This window comes from Mobula birostris, chromosome 1, assembly GCF_030028105.1.
Source record: "Mobula birostris isolate sMobBir1 chromosome 1, sMobBir1.hap1, whole genome shotgun sequence".
NCBI classification, from domain to species: Eukaryota; Metazoa; Chordata; class Chondrichthyes; order Myliobatiformes; family Myliobatidae; genus Mobula; species Mobula birostris.
The window spans coordinates 4120120-4142619 of NC_092370.1; the positions used below are offsets into that span (position 1 = coordinate 4120120).

General features: G+C 43.8%; 1 protein-coding gene across 3 annotated transcripts in view; it reads left to right on the forward strand.

The window, feature by feature from the left end:
• cfap418 (cilia and flagella associated protein 418) overlaps positions 1-22500 on the forward strand; it is a 39543-nt gene that overhangs the window by 14133 nt on the left and 2910 nt on the right. For all 3 annotated transcript variants that reach the window (XM_072275133.1, XM_072275804.1, XM_072276414.1), the window contains exons 4-5: positions 11679-11744; positions 12263-12358. In XM_072275133.1, the coding sequence (XP_072131234.1) occupies positions 11679-11744; positions 12263-12358 (162 nt within the window). The remainder of the gene's footprint in view (positions 1-11678; positions 11745-12262; positions 12359-22500) is intronic.

The following is a 22500-nucleotide window of genomic DNA, read 5'->3' on the forward strand; positions in this document are numbered from 1 at the left end:
TATCTTAATAAGACATGCTCTCTAATCCAGGCAGCATCCTTGTAAACCTCCTCTGCAGCCTTTCTGAAGCTTCTACATCCTTCCTGTGATGAGTCGACCAGAACTGACCACAGTACTCCATGTGGTCTCACCAGGGTTTCAAAGCTGCAACATTACCTCGCGGTTCTTGAACTTATTCTCCTGACTAGTGAAAGCCAACACACCATAAACCTTTTTAACCACCCTATCAACTTGTGCGGCAATTTTGAGGGATCAATAGACATGGACAATGTTCAAGATTCCTCTGTTCCTCCACACTATGAAGAATCCTGCCATTAATCCTGTTTCCTGCCTTCAAATTAGACCTTCCAAAGTGAATCACATCACACTTCTCCAGGTTGAAGTGCATAACTGGCTTTTCTTTTGGCATATTTCCATATGACCATATTCTCAACTATCCAACTATAAGCCACGTTTCAGTTTGTGCTACATTGAATATGTTACTTCAATCTCTTGTATAAACATCCTCGCAGTTTTCTGTTCAATTTAAGTAACTATTCATCTTTTTGGAGACATTTATGAAACTCTTAGGTAGGTACATGGATGATAGAAAGATGGCGGGCTTTGCAGGAGGAATGGGTCAGATTGATCTTGGAGCAGGTTAAGTGGTTTGCACAGCATTGTGCAGTGAAGGGCCTGTGCTGTGCTGTGCTGTTCTAAGACTCTGTGTTTACTGATGTTAGGCAACAAATACAAGGAATAACTCCAAAACCAGTTCTGATATTCTCCAGTGAGAACACAAGCGTGCGTTTCAGTAAACATCAGTAAATAGAAGCCTGGAGTGTGACATCTAGATTGTTATTCTCTTCCAAGTGCTGCATTGCTGAGAATAAATTTAACTCTCGCGAGCTGCTCCAGAAGTTCCAACTACCTCAAACCGACCTAGAAATGAACTCTGTCACTTTCTGCATTTTGTGTATCTTGTCATCAGAGTGGTCTAGGGACATTAGTATATTTGAAATGTATGCTGCTTCTCTTCAGAGAACAGGTTTCATTCTATCTCTAATGCCACACATACAGGTGCTGTTCCTAGACACACTAGCGATAAATTGATGTAATTACAGCAGTGTAAATGTGAAGATAATAAACACTTATTGTTTGAAGATGCTGTGCCCTGTGGCTAATTAAAAATAATTGATAAGCCTCAAAGTTTCAAAGCTCTGGTCAGTGATCATGTTGTTACTGCAGAATGGCCATGGAGCATTCAGCTCCAATAGTGCTTCCCTCCATACATATTGACAAGCATTAGGAACAAAACTCTGCCAATCTAAGCATTTATCAAGGTGGATTGAAAAAGCTTTTTCAAGTATATAAGAAATATAAGAGACGAGAGTGGATATCGGACCACTAGAAATTATAACGGGGGACAAGGAGATGGCAGATGAACTAAATGAGTACTTTGCACCAGTCTTCACTGTGGAAGAGACTAGCAGTGTGCCAGCTGTTAAAGAGTGTGGGGGAAGAGAAGTGAGTGCAGTTACTATTACAAGAGAGAAGGTGCTCAAAAAGCTGAAAGACCTAAACATAGAAACATAGAATATAGATGCAGGAGTAGGCCATTCGGCCCTTTGAGCCTGCAACGCCATTCAGTATGATCATGGCTGATCATCCAACTCAGAACCCTGTACCAGCCTTCCCTCCATACCCCCTGATTCCTTTAGCCACAAGGGCCATATCTAACTCCCTCTTAAATATAGCCAGTGAACTGGCCTCAACTGTTTCCTGTGGCAGAGAATTCCACAGATTCACCACTCTCAGTGTGAAGAAGTTTTTCCTAATCTCGGTCCTAAAAGGCTTCCCCTTTATCCTCAAACTGTGACCCCTCGTTCTGGACTTCCCCAACATCGGGAACAATCTTCCTGCATCTAGCCTGTCCAATCCCTTTAGGATTTTATACGTTTCAATAAGATCCCCCCTCAATCCTCTAAATTCCAGAGAGTATAAGCCTAGTCGATCCAGTCTTTCATCATATGAAAGTCCTGCCATCCCAGGAATCAATCTGGTGAACCTTCTTTGTACTCCCTCTATGGCAAGAATGTCTTTCCTCAGATTAGGGGACCAAAACTGCACACAATACTCCAGGTGTGGTCTCACCAAGGCCTTGTACAACTGCAGTAGTACCTCCCTGCTCCTGTACTCGAATCCTCTTGCTATGAATGCCAGCATACCATTCGCCTTTTTCACCACCTGCTGTACCTGCATGCCCACTTTCAATAACTGGTGTATAATGACACCCAGGTCTCGTTGCACCTCCCCTTTTCCTAATCGGCCACCATTCAGATAATAATCTGTTTTCCTGCTTTTGCCACCGAAGTGGATAACCTCACATTTATCCACATCAAATTGCATCTGCCATGAATTTGCCCACTCACCTAACCTATCCAAGTCACCCTGCATCCTCTTAGCATCCTCCTCACAGCTAACACTGCCGCCCAGCTTCGTGTCATCTGCAGACTTGGAGATGCTGCATTTAATTCCCTCATCCAAGTCATTAATATATATTGTAAACAAATGGGGTCCCAGCACTGAGCCTTGCAGTACCTCACTAGTCACTGCCTGCCATTCTGAAAAGGTCCTGCTTATTCCCACTCTTTGCTTCCTGTCTGCCAACCAGTTCTCTATCCACATCAATACCTTATCCCCTATACTGTGTGCTTTAAGTTTGCACACTAATCTCCTGTGTGGGACCATGTCAAAAGCCTTTTGAAAATCCAAATATACCACATCCACTGGTTCTCCCCTAACCACTCTACTAGTTACATCCTCAACAAATTCTATGAGATTCGTCAGACATGATTTTCCTTTCACAAATCCATGCTGACTTTGTCCGATGATTTCGCCGCATTTCAAATGTGCTGTTATCACATCTTTGATAACTGACTCTAGCATTTTCCCCACCACCGACGTTAGGCTAACCGGTCTATAATTCCCTGGTTTCTATCTCCCTCCTTTTTTAAAAGGCGGGGTTACTTTAGCCACCCTCCAATCCTCAGGAACTAGTCCAGAATCTAAAGAGTTTTGAAAAATTATCACTAATGCATCCACTATTTCTTGGGCTACTTCCTTAAGCACTCTGGGATGCAGACCATCTGACCCTGGGGATTTATCTGCCATTAATCCCTTCAATTTACCTAACACCACTTCCCTACTAACATGTATTTCCCTGAGTTCCTCCATCTCACTGGACCCTCTGTCCCTTACTATTTTCGGAAGATTATTTATGTCCTCCTTAGTGAAGACAGAACCAAATTAATTATTCAATTGGTCTGCCATGTCCTTGCTCCCCATAATCAATTCACCTGTTTCTGTCTGTAGGGGACCTACATTTGTCTTGACCAATCTCTTTCTTTTCACATATCTATAAAAGCTTTTACAGTCAGTTTTTATGTTCCCCGCCAGTTTTCTCTCATAATCTTTTTTTCCCTTTCCTAATTAAGCCCTTTGTCCTCCTCTGCTGAATTTCTCCCAGTCCTCAGGTGAGCCGCTTTTTCTGGCTAACCTGTATGCTTCTCCTTTGGAATTGATACTATCCCTAATTTCCCTTGTCTGCCATGGGTGCACTACCTTCCCTGATTTATTCTTTTGCCAAACTGGGGTGAACAATTGTTGTAGTTCATCCATGCGATCTTTAAATGCTTGCCATCGCATATCCACCGTCAATCCTTTAAGTGTCATTTGCCAGTCTATCTTAGCTAATTCACGTCTCATACCTTCAAAGTTACCCCTCTTTAAGTTCAGAATCTTTGTTTCTGAATTAACTATGTCACTCTCCATCTTAATGAAGAATTCCACCATATTATGGTCACTCTTACCCAAAGGGCCTCTCACGACAAGATTGCTAATTAACCCTTCCTCATTGCTCAAAACCCAGTCCAGAATAGCCTGCTCTCTAGTTGGTTCCTCGACATGTTGGTTCAAAAAACCATCCCGCATACATTCCAAGAAATCCTCTTCCTCAGCACCCTTACCAATTTGGTTCACCCAATCTATATGTAGATTGAAGTCACCCATTATAACTGCTGTTCCTTTATTGCACGCATTTCTAATTTCCTGTTTAATGCCATCCCCAACCTCACTACTACTGTTAGGTGGCCTGTACACAACTCCCACCAGCATTTTCTGCCATTTTCTTAGTGTTATACAGCTCTACCCATGTCGATTCCACATCCTCCCAGCTAATGTCCTTCCTTTCTATTGCGTTAATCTCCTCTCTAACCAGCAATGCTACCCCTCCTCCTTTTCTTTCATGTCTATCTCTCCTGAATATTGAATATCCCTGAATGTTGAGCTCCCATCCTTGGTCACCCTGGAGCCATCTCTCTGTGATCCCAACTATATCATATTCATTAATAACAATCTGCACTTTTAATTCATCCACCTTGTTATGAATGCTCCTTGCATTGACTCACAAAGCCTTCAGGCTTGCTTTCACAACACTTCTAGCCCTTGTACAATTATGTTGAAAAGTGGTCCTTCTTGATTTTTGCCCTGGATTTGCCAGCCTGCCACTTTTACTTTTTACCTTACTACTTTTTGCTTCTACCCTCATTTTACACCCCTCTGTCTTTGTGCACTTGTTCCCATCCCCCTGTTGTGAACTAACCTCCTCTCTCCTAGTCTCTTTAATTTGATTCCCACCAGCCCCCCCCCCCCGCAACCATTCTAGTTCAAAGTCACCTCAGTAGCCCTCGCAAATCTCCCTGCCAGGATATTGGTCCCCCGAGGATTCAAGTGTAACCGGTCCTTTTTGTACAGGTCACACCTGCGCCAAAAGAGGTCCTAATGATCCAAAAACTTGAATCCCTGCCCCCTGCTCCAATCTCTCAGCCACGCATTTATCCTCCACCTCATTGCATTCCTACTCTCACTGTCGCGTGGCACAGGCAGTAATCCCGAGATTACTACCTTTGTAGTCCTTTTTCTCAACTCCCTTTCTAACTCCCTATATTCTCCTTTCAGGACCTCTTCCCTTTTCCTACCTATGTCATTGGTACGTATATGTACCACAACGTACCACGGTGCGTAAGCCACCAGAACCAGATGAGCTGCACCCTAGGGTTCTGAAAGAGGTAGTGGTAGAAATTGTGAAGGCATTAGTAATGATCTTTCAAGAATCATTAGACTCTGGCATGGTGTCGGAGGACTGGAAAATTGCAAATGTCACTCCACTCTTCAAGAAAGGAAGAAGGCAGCAGAAAGGAAATTATAGACCAGTTAGCCTGATCTCAGTGGTTGGGAAGACGCTACAGTCAATTATTAAGGGTGAGGTTATGGAGTACTTGGTGAGGCAAGACAAGATAGGACAAAATCAGCAAGGTTTCCTTCAAGGAAAATCCTGCCTGATGAACCTGTTGGAATTCTTTGAGGAGATTACAGGTGGGATAGATAAAGGGGATGCAGTGGATGTTGGATATTTGGGCTTCCAGAAGGCCTTTGACAAGGTGCCACACATCAGGCTGACTACCAAGTTAAGAGCCCATGGTATTACAGGGAAGTTACTGGCACGGTTAGAGCATTGGCTAATTGGTAGGAGGCAGCAAGTTGGAATAAAAGGATCCTTTTCTGGTTGGCTGCCAGTGACTAGTGGTGTTCGGCAGGGGTGGTGTTGGGACCACTTCTTTTTATGCTGTATATAAGTGTTTTAGACGATGGAATAGATGGCTCTGTTGCCAAGTTTGCAGATGATACGAAGATTGGTGGAGGGGCAGGTAGTGTTGAGGAAACAGGTAGGCTGCAAAAGGACCTAGACAGATCAGGAGAATGGACAAGGAAGTGGCAAATGAAATACAATGTTGGAAAATGCATGGTCATGCAATTTGGTAGTAAAAATAAATGTGCAGGTTATTTTCTAAATGGGGAGAAAATCCAAAAATCTGAGATGCAAAGGGACTTGGGAGTCCTTGTGCAGAGCACCCAAAAGATTAACATGCAGGTTGACTCAGTGGTGAGGAAGGCAAATGCCATGTTAGCATTCATTTCAAGAGGTCTAGAATACAATAGCAGGGATGTGGTGCTGAGGCTTTATAAGTCAAGTCACTTTTTATTGTCATTTCGACCATAACTGCTGGTACAGTACACAGTAAAAATGAGACAACGGTTTTCAGGACCATGGTGCTACATGAACAATACAAGAACTACACTGAACTATGTAAAACAGCGCAAAACTACACTAGACTGCAGACCTACCCAGGACTGCATAAAGTGCACAAAACAGTGCAGGCATTACAATAAATAATAAACAAGACAATATTCACAGTAGAGGTTGGTGTCAGTCCAGGCTCTGGGTATTGAAGAGTCTGATGGCTTGGGGGAAGAAACTGTTACATAGTCTGATCGTGAGAGCCCGAGTACTTTGGTGCCTTTTGCCAGATGGCAGGAGGGAGAAGAGTTTGTATGAGAGGTGCGTGGGGTCCTTCATAATGCTGTTTGCTTTACGGATGCAGCGTGTGGTGTAAGTGTCTGTAATGGCGGGAAGAGAGACCCCGATGATCTTCTCAGCTGACCTCACTATCCGCTGCAGGGTCTTGTGATCCGAGATGGTGCAATTTTCGAACCAGGCAGTGATGCAGCTGCTCAGGATGCTCTCAGTACAACCTCTGTAGAATGTGGTGAGGATAGGGGGGTGGGAGATGAACTTTTCTCAGCCTTCGTAGAAAGTAGAGACGCTGCTGGGCTTTCTTTGCTATGGAGCTGGTGTTGAGGGACCAGGTGAGATTCTCCGCCAGGTAAACACCAAGAAATTTGGTGCTCTTAACAATCTCTACGGAGGAGCTGTCAGTGTTCAGCGGAGAGTGATCGCTCCGTGCTCTCCTGAAGTCAACAGCCATCTCTTTTGTTCACATTCAGAGACAGGTTGTTGGCTCTGCACCAGTCTGTTAGCCGCTGCACCTCCTCTCTGTATGCTGACTCATCGTTCTTGCTGATGAGACCCACCACAGTCGTGTCGTCGGCGAACTTGATGATGTGGTTCGAGCTGTGTGTTGCAGCACAGTCGTGGGTCAGCAGAGTGAACAGCAGTGGACTGAGCACACAGCCCTGGGGGACCCCGTGCTCAGCGTGATGGTGTTGGAGATGCTGCTTCCAATCCGGACTGACTGAGGTCTCCCAGTCAGGAAGTCTAGGATCCAATTGCAGAAGGAGGTGTTCAGGCCCAGTAGGCTCAGCTTTCCAATCAGTTTCTGAGGAATGATTGCGTTGAATGCTGAACTGAAGTCTATGAACAGCATTCGAACGTACGTGTCTTTTTTGTCCAGGTGGAGGGTGATGGCAGTGGCGTCGTCTGTTGAACGGTTGGGACGGTACGAGAACTGCAAGGGTCCTGTGAGGGGGGCAGCAGGGTCTTGATGTGTCTCATGACGAGCCTCTCGAAACACTTCATTATGATGGATGTGAGTGCGATGGGACGGTAGTCGTTGAGGCAGGACACTGAAGACTTCTTTGGCACGGGGACGATGGTGGCGGCCTTGAAGCACATAGGAACGACAGCGCTGCTCAGGGAGATGTTGAAGATGTCAGTGAGGATCTCAGCTAGCTGGTCTGCACATCCTGTAAGCACTCTGCCAGGAATATTGTCTAGTCCAGCAGCCTTCCATGGGTTGACCCTGTACAGGGTTTTCCTCACATCGGCTACGGTAAGACACAGCACCTGATCGTTTGGAGGAGGGGTGGTCTTCCTCGCTGCCACGTCATTTTCCGCCTCAAAACGAGCGTAGAAGTTATTCAATGCATCTGGGAGGGAGGCATCACCAGCACAGGCAGGTGGTGTTGTCTTGTAGTTGGTGGTGTCCTGAATGCCCTTCCACATGCGCCGCGTGCCGTGTCCTGGAAGTGGCTGTGGATTCACTGGGCGTGTGCACACTTTGTCTCTCTGATGGCCCGGGACAGTTTGGTCCTCGCTGTTGTTAGGGCTGCCTTGTCGCCTGCTCTGAAGACAGGCTCACGGGTCTTCAGCAGATAAGGCACTGGTGTGGCCTCGTATTGAGTATTGTGAACAGTGTTGGGCTCCTCATCTAAGAAAAGATGTGCTGGCCTTAGAGAAGGTTCAGAGGAGGCTCCAAAGGATGATTCTAGGAATGAAGGGGTTATCATACAAGAAATGTTTAATAGCTGTGGGTCTGTACTCACTGGAATTTAGAAGGCTGGGTGGGGTGGGGTGGGGATCTCATTGAAACCTTTTGAATGTTGAAAGACCTAGAAAGAGTAGATGTTGGAAAGGATGTTCTCATGGCGGGGGAGTCTAGGACAAGAGACCACCGCCTCAGGACAAAGGGGCATCCACTTAAAACAGAGATGCAAAGAAATTTCTTTAGCCAGAGGGTGGTGAATTTGTTACCTCGGGCAGCTGTTGAGGCCAGTTTGTTTGGTGTATTTAAGGCAGAGTTTGATAGGCTCTTGATTGGACATGGGCATCAAAGGTTATGGGGAGAAGGCCGGGGAGTGGGGCTGAGGATCAGCCGTGATTGAATGGCGACGCAGACTCAAGGGGCCAGGTGGCCTAATTATCCTCCTGGGTCTTATGGTTTAAATAATGAATTTAGCAAGTACTATCTGAGTATAACAATTCACACTTTGGTTTGTGTCTAGCCATGTTTCACAGCATTTTTTTCCTGAATAGCATGGCTTCGATGCTACCCAAGTTATACATATGTATATATTTCTGATTGTCATTTATAGTAATATTTTAATGCAATAGACTCTTCTGCTGCAAAGCAACAAATTTCAGTGCATATGCCAGTGATAATAAACCTGATTCTGATTTCTGCTACCCATGAACAGCAGCGTTCCATTTCCATGTCATCCCTTGCTATATTCCAACAAAATGAATAACATATTTCTTCAGGGAATTAACATTTTGAGTTATTGATAATATCTGACCGATTTCTACTCTATTTTGTCAGTTTGTCGGAATTGTGTATAATGCTTCATGCGTGGTCTAATTAGAATTTTGCAAAGTTCTGGCAGAATATTCTCCCCTTTATGTTTTAGCTCTCCAGGTATTCAGTCAGGCTTTTTGAATTTTTTTTTTATTCCTGATGATGCCTCTCTCTACTCTTGCCTTTAACTGAGGTAATACTTGCATCTTTATTGGTCCAAAATGAATGGTATCCTTGTAACTGTTAAAGTTTTGTTCTTTCATATAATGCATCAATAAATCAACTTGATTATCTATTCAATTAATGATTTCATTGTTGATGGATGCCATAGATCCCTTAATCTTTGTGTTTTGACTGTACGTTTATAGATGCGTTTATCCCCATGACATTTAGCACATAGCAGTAAGACTTCGGAGCAGAATTAGACCACTCGACCTATCATGTCTGCTCTGCCATTCCATCGTGGCTGAATCATTATCCCTCTCAATCCTATTCTCCTCCCTTCTCCTTGTAACCTTTGACGCTCTGACTGATTAATAACCTATCAACCTCTGCTTTTAATATACCCAATAACTTGGCCTCCAGAGCCATCTGTGGCAGTGAATTCTACAGATTCACTACTCTTTGGCTAAAGATATTCCTCCTCATCTCTGTTGTAAATGGACATCCCTCTCTTCTGAGGTGGTGCCCTCGGGTCCTATGCTGTCCTACTATATGAAATATTCTCTCAACATCCACTCTGTTTAGTCCTTCCAATATTTGATAGGATTCAATTAGAGGTCCCCTCCGCCCATTCTTCTAAGCTCCAGCAAGTACAGGTCCGGAGGCCATCAAACACTCTTCAAATACCTTTCTTTCCCGGAATTATTATTGTCTGGGCCCTCTCCAATGCTAGCATATCCGCTGTCTATAAAGAATTTGCCTGTTCTCTCCATGGCCGCGTGTGTTTCCTTCATGTGCTCCAGTTTCCTCCCACTTTCTGAAGACGTATGGGTTCATAGGTTAATTGGCTACGTAAGTGTAATTGGGCGGTGTGGGTTTGTTGGGCCGGAAGGGAATCTAAAATAATAGTATGGGGAGGTTTCATCTAGATCCTCAGCCCTACTGTCAGTACATAGGATTTGTGCCACAGGTCTCAAGCCATGGCTTATTACCACTTCCATTCTCAATCAGAATATTGATATGCTTGTTTGTTGGGTGGAACTCAGCCTCAAAAATATCAAAGAGGGTGAGTTATTAAGATGCAAATTCCGGCCCTGCAAGGTCCATCGTTCCCTACTGGTCTCCCCTTCCTTTCCAATAATATTAATTAAGGCCTCCTTTTTTAACATTGTGCCTTATAGATTACTTCCTTTCCTAGTGTCATAGGTTAAAGCAGCAGTCCCCAACCACCGGGCCGCAAAGCATGTGCTACTGGGTCGCGAGGAAACGATATGATTTGGCGATATGAATCAGTTGCACCTTTCCTCATTACCTGTCATGCGCACTGTTGAACCTGAACGCACGCGAGGTCATTACCCGCATGTCATCCATGTCAGCGCGGGAAGGAGATCAACTCCTCGAGTTTGCAAATGACGGCGGGCTGAAAAGTATGTTTGACATAACATCTCTGCTGGCATTCTGGATCAAAGTCAAGGCTAAATATCCTGAGATAGCCACGAAAGCACTGAAAACGTTGCTTCCATTTCCAACATATCTCTGCAATGAATGCAATGAAAACTAAATAGCGGAATAGACTGGACATAAGGAGCCCCCTTCGAGTATCGCTGTCTCCCATCACCGCTCGATAGGACCGTCTTGTTGCAGGGAAACAAGCCCAGGGCTCCCACTGATTCAGTGATATTGGTGCAATGATTTTGTATGTTCATACGGGGAAAATATGTGCTGTGTGTTTAATATCCAAACGTTACTTAAAATGTTATGATGCTATTGACTTATAAGTGACTTATATAACCATATAACAATTACAGCACGGTAACAGGCGATCTCGGCCCTTCTAGTCCGTGCTGAACGCTACTCTCACCTCGCCCCACTGACCTGCACTCAGCCCAAAACCCTCCATTCCTTTCTTGTCCATATACGTATCCAATTTTTCTTTAAATGACAATATCGAACCTGCCTCTACCACTTCTACTGGAAGTTCATTCAACACTTACTTCAAGCTCCTCTGTCCTCCCCTGATAATTGATTTATCACTATATTCATGCGAGGAAAATATGCGCTGTGTGTTTAATATCAAATTCATTAGATAAACCCTTTTAGAAACAAAATCGGGTGTATTAGCGACTTATCACCTATATTCCAGTCGTAATTAACACCCCCACCCGAACAGAATCACCAAAAATGACTTGTAGAAAAAAATTCCGCACATACACACATGCGCACGTCACGCATGTGCACTGGTGCCCGCGCAAGGTTTCATGGTCATTGTAGTCTTTCTCGGGGTAAACACAACATATTTGACTGTTACTCTTGTCCGTGTGTCAAAGCAGTCCGAGGATGTGCTGGGACAGCCCGCAAGTGTCACCGCACTTCAATACCAACATACCATGCCCACAACTTACTGATATGTCTTTGGAACGTGGGAGGAAACGCGCAAGGAGAACTGAAAATTCCTTTCAGACAGCGACAGGAATGGAGCCCCCATCACTGGCGCTGTAAAGCCATTGCACTAACTGCAACACTACTGTGAAATGTCATTTCCATTTGTGTCCAATATTACTTCTGTATATTTTTGGATCTGAACACTGGTTGCTTTATTTTTAGGTGTTCCCCAGTTTATCTGGGTGGTAGCTCTGCACCCCTCGGACTGGGAACTAATACTTCTCACAGGTAACCCATTCTCATATTTTTATTATTAACCCATAATTTAATTCAAGAAAACAAAACATTATAAGAGAGAAATATGATGCACCATCTTGTTATGGCACATTTTAATATATAAATATAAATATGCATATGAATTCAGAGTTCAGTCCCAGTGTCCTCTGTAAGGAGTCTCTGTACATCTTCACTATGGAATGCATGGGTTTTCCAGTTTCCTCATGACAGTCCAGAGACATACTCTGTAGGTTAAATGGTCGTGTAAGTGGTCCTGTGATTAGGTTAGGATTAAATTGGGGTAGTCAGAGGTTGCTAGGATGGCGTGGAATGAAGGGACAGAAGGGCCTATTCCACACTGTATAATTAAGTAAAAATTTCCAAAAGCATCTTAAGATTTTTTTTAAACTGAAGAGTAAAATGCAATAAATGGTCAGATAGACTAATGGTTCAATGTGAATTGTGCAATCCTTTGTGATTGATTATAACTACTTTGAATGCGTAATTTCTAAAGACTTTTTTATTTACAGAACCTGTGACCAACTCCGCTGTACTACCTGTGACTTCAGGGTGGTAATACTTGATAACTATGAATGGAGCAAGTCGTGTGACTACCTTTTTTTCAGGTATATTTGGACGTGGGCGGCACGGTGGCGTAGCAGTTAGCATAATGCTTTACAGTGCCAGCTGTAAAACTGGGGTTCAATCCTTGCCACTGATTGTAAGGAGTTTCTTCGTTCTCCCTGTGACTGCTTGGGTTTCCTCTGGGTGCTCTGGTCTCCTCCCATATTCTAAAGATGTACGGGGTGGAGTTAGTGAGTTGTGGGCATGCTACATAGACACTCGAAGCATGGCAACACTTGCGGGCTGCCCCACCAGCACATCCTCTGCCATCCGATTCCTAAATAGACATTGACCCCTTGGACACTACCTCACTTTTTTTTAATACACGGTATTTCTGGGGGGGGGTTTAGCATGATTTTTAATCCATTCAATATACGTATACTGTAATTCATTTATTTATTTTTTTTATTATTTTATTTTGTTATTTTTTCTTCTATATGATGTATTGCATTGAACTGCTGCTGCTAAGTTAACAAATTTCACGTCATATGCCGGAGATAATAAACCTGATTCTGATTCAGCACGTTTCACTGGATGCTTTAAAGACAAATAAAGCCAATCCAATCATGTGCAGATAATCCAGTTGTAACTGAGAATTTCCAGCCAAAGTCTGATATTGTAATGATTTCCTATGCCCCAAAATCTATGCTAATCCTTGTTTTGCAAATAAATACTTGACTGATTTTTGTGATTTGTACAAAAGGGACAAGTTACACCTGAACCTCAGGGGACCAATATCCTTGCGGGCAGGTCTGCTAGAGCTGCTGGGGGGTTTAAACTAATTTGGCAGGGGATGGGAACTGGAATAAGGTAGATGAGCTTGTGGTCCATTTAGAGATTGGCAGGTATGATATGGTGGGCATCTCTTGAGCTGGGCCTGAAAGATCATAGTTGGGAGCTTAACGTTCCAAGAATACCCCCCCCCCCCCCCGGTATAGAAAGTAGGCAGGTAGGCAGAGAGGGTGAGGTGGTTCTGTTGGTAAAAAATGAAATTAAATCCTTAGAAAGAGGTGACATTAGAATCAGATGTAAAAATCCTTGTGGGTAGAGTTAAGAAACTGCAAGGGTAAAAAAAATCTTGATGGGAGCTATATACAGGCATCCGAACAGTAGCCAGAATGTGGGATACAAGTTACAACAGGACATGGAAAAGGCATGTAAAAAGCATGATTTTGTGATAATCATGGGGGATTTCAATATGCAGATAGATTGGGAAAATCCATAAGACGTAGGAGCAGAATTAGGGCATTTGGCCCATCGAGTCTGCTCCACCATTTCGTCATGGTTGATCCACTTTTCCTCTCAGCCCCAACCTCCTGCCTTCCTCCACACCCCTTCATGCCCTGACCAATCAAGAATCCATCAACCTCTGCTTTAAATATACATACAAACTAGGCCTCCACAGCTGCCTGTGGCAACAAATTCCACAGATTCACCACTAAAAACACGGTTGGTTCTTGATCCCAAGAGAGGAAATTTGTAGAATGCCTATGAGATAGCTTTTTAGAGCATCTTGTTATTGAGCCCACTGTGGGAAAGGTAATTCTGAATTACAGCACAGGAACAGGCCATTTGGTCTACAGTGTTTTGCTGAATCAGCTAAAAAGCAAATCAAAAACACCCAAGCACTAATCCCTGTTACCTACACCATGTCCATGTCCGTCCATCTTCCTTACATCCATGTGCCTATCCAAATATCTCTTAAAAGCCTCTAATGTATTTTCCTCCATCACCATACCAAGCAGCACATTCTAGGCACTTACGACTCTGAGTGAAAAACTTAACCCTCACATCCCCCTTGAACCCTCTGTCATCTTCATGGCATCCCCTCTGGTATTAGACGTTTCAACCCTGGGAAACAGATTCTCCTGACCACTCTATCTATGCCTCTCATAATCTTATAAACCTCTATCAGGTCTCTTCTTGGCCTCCACTCCAGAGAAAATAACCCAAGTTTATCCAGCCTCTCATCACATAACCCTCTTAACCAGGCAGCATCCTGGTAAACTTCTTTTGCACACCTTCCAAAGCCTCAACATCCTTCCTATGGTGGGGTAACCAGAACTGTATGCAATACTCCAGATGTGGCTGATCCAGAGTTTTATAAAGTTGTACATAACCTTTTGACTTTTGATCTCAGTGTCTCAACTAATTAAAGCAAGCATTCTATAAGCCTTCTTAACCACCTTATCAACCTGTGTATCCACTTTCAAGGGACTATGAACTTGGATCCCAAGATCTCTCTGCCCAGCAACACTGTTAAGGATCTTGCTCTTAACAGTGTACTGTCTCCTTGGATTTGCCTTACCAAAGTGCAACACCTCATATTTATTTGGATTAAACTCCATCTGCCATTTCTCTGCCCATATTGCAACTGATGTATATTGCGCTGTGTTCTTTGCCAGTATTCTACACTATCCACAAATCTACCAATCTCATTATCATCCGCAAACTTACTAACCCACCCATCTACATTTTCATCCATGAGAAAGGATCTAAAAAGCGTGGATTGGGACAGGTTGTTCTCTGGCAAAGATGTGATTGGTAGGTGGGAAGCCTTCAAAGGTGGAATTTTGAGAGTGCAGAGTTTGTATGTTCCTGTCAGGATTAAAGGCAAATTAAATAGGAATAAGGAACCTTGGTTCTCAAGGGATATTGCAACTCTGATAAAGAAAAAGAGGGAGTTGTATGAAATGTATAGGAAACAGGGGGTAAATCAGGTGCTTGAGGAGTATAAGAAGTGCAAGAAAATACTTAAGAAAGAAATCAGGAGAGCAAAAAGAAGACATGAGGTTGCCTTGGCAGTCAAAGTGAAGGATAATCCAAAGAGCTTTTACAAGTATATTAAGAGCAAAAGGATTGTAAGGGATAAAATTGGTCCTCTTGAAGATCAGAGTGGTCGGCTTTGTGCGGAACTAAAGGAAATGGGGGAGATCTTAAATAGGTTTTTTGCGTCTGTATTTACTAAGGAAGCTGGCATGAAATCTATGGAATTGAGGGAATCAAGTAGTGAGACCATGGAAACTGTACAGATTGAAAAGGAGGAGGTGTTTGCTGTCTTGAGGAAAATTAAAGTGGATAAATCCCCGGGACCTGACAAAGTGTTCCCTCGGACCTTGAAGGAGACTAGTGTTGAAATTGCGAGGGCCCTGGCAGAAATATTTAAAATGTTGCTGTCTACGGGTGAAGTGCCGGAGGATTGGAGGGTGGCTCATGTTGTTCCGTTGTTTAAAAAAGGATCGAAAAGTAATCCAGGAAATTATAGGCCGGTGAGTTTAACGTCAGTAGTAGGTAAGTTATTGGAGGGAGTACTAAGAGACAGAATCTACAAGCATTTGGATAGACAGGGGCTTATTAGGGAGAGTCAACATGGCTTTGTGCGTGGTAGGTCATGTTTGACCAATCTGTTGGAGTTTTTCAAGGAGGTTACCAGGAAAGTGGATGCAGGGAAGGCAGTGAATATTGTCTACATGGACTTCAGTAACGCCTTTGACAAGGTCCCGCATGGGAGGTTAGTTAGGAAAATTCAGTCGCTAGGTATACATGGAGAGGTGGTAAATTGGATTAGACATTGGCTCGATGGAAGAAGCCAGAGAGTGGTGGTAGAAAATTGCTTCTCTGAGTGGAGGCCTGTGACTAGTGGTGTGCCACAGGGATCAGTGCTGGGTCCATCGTTATTTGTCATCTATATCAATGATCTGGATGATAATGTGGTAAATTGGATCAGCAAGTTTGCTGATGATACAAAGATTGGAGGTGTAGTAGACAGTGAGGAAGGTTTTCAGAGCCTGCAGAGGGACTTGGACCAGCTGGAAAAATGGGCTGAAAAATGGCAGATGGAGTTTAATACTGACAAGTGTGAGGTATTGCACGTTGGAAGGACAAACCAACGTAGAACATACAGGGTTAATGGTAAGGCACTGAGGAGTGCAGTGGAACAGAGGGATCTGGGAACACAGATACAAAATTCCCTAAAAGTGTCGTCACCGGTAGATAGGGTCGTAAAGAGAGCTTTTGGTACATTGGTCTTTATTAATCGAAGTATTGAGTATAAGAGCTGGAATGTTATGATGAGGTTGTATAAGGCATTGGTGAGGCCGAATCTGGAGTATTGTGTTCAGTTTTGGTCACCAAATTACAGGAAGGATATAAATAAGGTTGAAAGAGTGCAGAGAAGCTTTACAAGGATGTTGCCGGGACTTGAGAAACTCAGTTACAGAGAAAGGTTGAATAGGTTAGGACTTTATTCCCTGGATCGTAGAAGAATGAGGGGAGATTTGATAGAGGTATATAAAATTATGATGGGTATAGATAGAGTGAATGCAAGCAGGCTTTTTCCACTGAGGCAAGGGGAGAAAAAAACCAGGGGACATGGGTTAAGGGTGAAGGGGGAAAAGTTTAAAAGGATCATTAGGGGGGAGCTTCTTCACACAGAGAGTGGTGGGAGTATGGAATGAGCTGCCAGACGAGGTGGTAAATGCGGGTTCTTTTTTAACATTTAAGAATAAATTGGACAGATACATGGATGGGAGGTGTATGGAGGGATATGGTCCGTGTGCAGGTCAGTGGGACTAGGCAGAAAATGGTTCGGCACAGCCAAGAAGGGCCAAAGGCCTGTTTCTGTGCTGTAGTTTCTATGGTTCTATGGTTCTAAGTCATTTATATACATCACAAACAAGAGTTCCCAACACAGATCCATGTGGAACACCATCCGGCTCAAATAAGTCCCTTCAGTCACTGCCTCCAGATTTAATATGGAAGCTTAGGGTACAAGATCCCTTAGGAGGCAGTAATCAAAATATAGAATTCACCGTGCAGATTGAGAAGGAGAAGATAAAATCGAATGTATTAGTATTATAGTGGAGTAAAGGGAATTACAGAGTTATGAGAGTAGAGTTGGCCAAAGTTGATTGGCAGGGGACACTAGTAAGGACGACGACAGAACAGCAATGGCTGGCATTTATGACAGAAATACAGCCGACACAGGAAAGATGCATCCCAAAGATGAAGAAGTATTCTAGGGGAGGATGAGGCAACCTGTTTCCTCAATACCACCTCCCCCTCCACCTGTATACGTATCTGTCAAACCTGGCCAGAAAGCCTTCAATTCCTTCTACCAAATAAGTGACTGCAATGTGAAAAGAAGCGGCCCCAACACAGATCCCTGTGAAACATCACTAGTCACCAACAGCCAACCAGAAAAGGCCCCCTTTATTTCCACTTTTACCTCCTGCCAGTCACCACGTCTTAACACAGAAACATAGAAAACCTACAGCACAATACAGGCCTTCGGCCCACAAAGTTGTGACAAATATGTCCCTACCTTAGAAATTAGTAGGCTTACCTATAGCCCTCTGTTTTTCTAAACTCCATGTACTTATTCCAAAAGTCTCTTAAAAGACCCTATCGTATCCATCTCCACCACTGTTGCCGGCAGCCCATTCCACGCACTCTGAGTAAAAAACTTACCCCTGACATCTCCTCTGTACCTACACCCCAGCACCTTAAAACTGTGTTCTCTTGTGGCAACCATTTCAGCCCAGGGAAAAAGCCTCTGACTATCCACACGATCAATGCCTCTCATCAGCTTATACACCTCTATCAGGTCACCTCTCATCCTCCGTTACTCCAAGGACTAAAGGCCGAGTTCACTCAACTCAAACTCTCTGGAATTTAGAAGAATGTGGGGGGCGGGGGTGGGAGTGGGGATCTCATTGAAACCTACGGAATGTTGAAAGGACTAGATAGGGTGGATGGTGGATAGAGTACCTGCCCAAAGCTGCCAAATGGTCCTCATATGTTAACCCCTTCATTCCCAGAATCATGATTGTGAACAACCTCTGGGCTCTCTCCAAAGACAACACATTCTTTCTGAGATATGGGGCCCATAACTGTTGACAATACTTCAAGTGCGGCCTGACTAGTGTCTTATAAAGGCTCAGCATTATCTACTTGCAGTTATAGTCTATTCCCCGTGAAATAAATGCCAACACTGCATTTGCCGCCTTTACCACAGACTCAACATGTAAATTAACATCTGGGAGTCTTCCACAAGGACTCCTAAGTCCCTCTGTACTTCTGATGTTTGAACCTTCTCTCCATTTAGATAATAGTCCACACTATTGTTCCTTTTACTAAAATGCATTATCATACATTACCCAACACTGTATTTCATCTGCCACTTTTTTGCCCATTCTTCCAATTTGTCTAAGTCCTGCAATCACATTGCTTCCTCAGCACTACCTACCCCTCCACCTACCTTTGCATCGTCCGCAAGCATTGCCACAAAGCCATCAATTCCATTATCCAAATCATTGACAAACTATGTGAAAAGCAGTGGTCCCAATACTGACCCCTGAGGAACACCACTAGTCACCAGCAGCCAACCAGAAAAGGTACCTTATATTCCCACTCACTGCCTCCCGCCTGTCAGCCATTCTGTTATCCATGCCAGTATCTTTCCTGTAACGTCATAGGATTTTACCTTGTGTGGCACCTTATCAAACACCTTCTGAAAATCCAAGTAAATGACATCCACTACCTCTCCTTTGACGACCCTGCTTGTTAATTCCCATAAAAACTCTTAACTGATTTGTCAGGCAGGATTTACCTTTACAGAAACCATGCTGACTGACTTATTTTATCATTAGTCTCCAAGTACCTCAAAACTTTATCCTTAATAACAGACTCCAACATATTCCCAACCACTGAGGTCAGACTAACTGGCCTATAATTGTCTTTCTTTTGCCTTCCTCCCTTCTTAAACAGTGGAGTGACATTTGCAATTTTCCAGTCATCCAGGACCATGCCAGAATCAAGTGATTTTTGAAAGATCATGACCAATGCATCTGTTACCTCTTCAGCAACCTCTCTCAGGACTCTGGGATGTAGTTCATCTGTTCCAAGTGACTTATCCACCTTAAGACCTTTCAGTTTGTTAGTGCTTTTTCCTTTGTAATAGCAATGGCACTCACTCCTGCTCCCTGACACTCACAGACCTCTGGCACACTGCTAGTGTCTTCCACAGTGAAGACAAATGCAAAGTACCCATTAAGTTCATCTGCTATTTCTTTGTCCCCCGTTACTACCTCACCAGCATCATTTTCCAGAGGTTCAATATCAACTCTCACCTCCCTTTTGCTCTTTATATAACTGAAAAAACATTTGGTATCCTGCTTTATATTATTGGCTAGTCTGTCCTCATATTTCATCTTCTTTTTTATAGTTTTTTTAGTTGCCTTTTATTGGATTTTAAAAGTTTCCCAATCATCCAACTTCCCACTCACTTTTGCTACTTTATATGCCCTTTCCTTGGCTTTTATGTAGTCCTTAACTTCCTTTGTCAGCCATGGTTGCCTACCCCTGCCATTTGAGAACTTTCTCCTCTGTGGGACATGCCCTGCGCCTTCTTAACTATTCCTAGAAACTTCAGCCATCTCTGCTCTGCCGTCATCCCTGCCAATATCCCCCTCCAATCCACCTGGGCAACCTCTTCTCTCATGCCTCTGTAATTCCCTTTATTCCATTGTGACACTGATACATGTAATTTATGCCTTTACTACCACTCTCTGGCTTCTCCCACAAAGCCAATGTCTAATCCAATTTACTACCTTATCTTGAATGACTAATACGTGAACAATCTTGCCAATCTCCCATGCAGGACCTTGTCAAATGCCTTGCTAAAGTCCATGTAGACAACATTCACTGCCTTGCCTTCATGAACTTTCCTGTTAACTTACTTAAAAACACCGTAGGATTGGTTGGACACGACTTACCATGCACAGAGCTATGCTGACTACCCTTAATTTTCTCATTGCCTCCAAGTCTCATCCTTAATAAGAGGCCCCAACATCTTCCCAACCACTGAAGTCAGGCTAACTGGCCAAAAATTTCCTTTCTTCTGCCACTTTCTCTTAAAGAGTAGAGTGACATTTGCAATTTTCCAGTGCTCAGGAAGCATTCCAGAATCTAGTGATTCTTGAAAGCTCATTGCTGACACCTTCACAATCTCTTCAGCTACCTCTTAAAAACCCCTGGGCTGTAGTCCATCAGGTATAGGTGCTTATCTATCTTCAGGCTTATCAGCTTGCCAAGCTTTTCCTTAGTAAAAGCAACAACGCTCTCTTCTGCCCCCAACACTCGAATTTCTGGCATACTGCTAGTGTCTTCCATAGTGAAGACTGATGTAAAATACTTAAGTTCATTCACCATTTCTATGTCCCTCATTACTACCTGTCCAGCATCCTTTTCCAGTGGTCCTCTCTTTTACTCTTTTTATATCAGAAAAAACCTAGTGGTTGGTAAGTTGATGGAGAAGATCCTGACAGGCAGGATTTATGAACATTTGGAGAGGCATAATATGATTAGGAATAGTCAGCATGGCTTTGTCAAAGGCAGATCGTGCCTTACGAGCCTGAATGATTTTTTTGAGGATGTGACTAAACACATTGATTGAGTTAGAGCAGTAGATGTAGTGTATATGGATTTCAGCAAGGCATTTGATAGAGTACCCCATGCAAGGCTTATTGAGAAAGTAAGGAGGCATGGGATCCAAAGGGACCTTGCTTTGTGGATCCAGAACTGGCTTGCCCACAGAAGGCAAAGAGTGGTTGTTGGCAGGTCATATTCTCCATGGAGGCTGGTGACCAATGGTGTGCCTCAGGGATCTGTTCTGGGACCCTTACTCTTTGTGATTTTTATAAATGACCTGGATGAGAAAGTGGAGGGATGGGTTAGTAAATTTGCTGATGACACAAAGGTTGGGGGTGTTGTGGATAGTGTGGAGGGCTGTCAGAGGTTACAGTGGGACATTGATTGGATGCAAAACTGGGCTGAGAAGTGGCAGATGGAGTTCAACCCAGATAAGTGTGAAGTGGTTCATTTTGGTAGGTCAAATATGATGGCAGAATATAGCATTAATGGTAAGACTCTTGGCAGTGTGGAGGATCTTGGGGTCCGAGTCCATAAGACACTTAAAGCTGCTACGCAGGTTGACTCTGTGGTTAAGAAGGCATAGGGTGCATTGGCCTTCATCAATTGTGGAACTGAGTTTAAGAGCCGAGATGTAATGTTGCAGCAATATAGGACCCTGATCAGACCCCATTGGAGCATTGTGCTCAGTTCTGGTCGCCTCACTACAGGAAGGACTTGGAAACCATAGAAAGGGTGCAGAGGAGATTTACAAGGATGTTGCCTAGATTGGGGAGCATGCCTTATGAGAATAGGTTGAGTGAACTCGGCCCTTTCTCCTTGGAGCGACGAAAGATGAGAGGTGACCTGATAGAGGTGTACAAGATAATGAGAGGCATTGATTGTGTGGATAGTCAGAGGCTTTTCCCCAGGGTTGAAATGGCTAGCAGGAGAGGGCATATTTTTAAGGTGCTTGGAAGTAGGTTCAGAGGAGACGTCAGGGGTAAGTTTTTTACGCAGAGAGTGGTGAGTGCATGGAATGGGCTGCCTGTGGCAGTGGTGGAGGCAGAAACGATAGGGTCTTTAAAGAGACTCCTGGATGGCTACATGGAGCTTAGAAAAATAGAGGGCTATGGGTATAGCCTAGGTAATTCTAAGGTAGTGACATGTTTGGCACAGCTTTGTAGTCCGAAGGGCCTGTATTGTGCTGTAGGTTTTCTATGTTTCTATGTATCCACGTATTGGCTAGCTTCATCCTTATCCCTGCAGAAGGACATAGACGGGGAATGGGCAAAGAAGTGACAGTCAGTATATCATATAAGGAAGTGCATGATCATGCACTTTGGCAGAATGAATAATGGCATGGACTAATTTCTCAGTGGGAAGAAAATTTTAAAAAACCAGAGGTGCGGAGGTGCTTGGGAGTCCTCATGCAGGATTTCCTAAAGGTTCGTTTGCAGCTTGAGTCAGTGGTAAGGAAAGCTAATGCAATACTATCGTTTATTTTGAGAGGACTAGAGTACAAAAGCAAAGGAGTGCTGTTGAGGCTTTGTAAGGCATTTGCCAGACCACGCTCGAGTATTGTGAGCAGTTTGGGGCCTCTTATCTAAGAAAGGACGTGCTGTCATTGGAGAGGGTCCAGAGGAGGATCACCAGTCTCTTAGATGGCCCTGAGTCTGCCTTTCCATCCATCCTGGTTTTAAAAAAAGCATCCGTTAGTCTTGCGAGACCATGG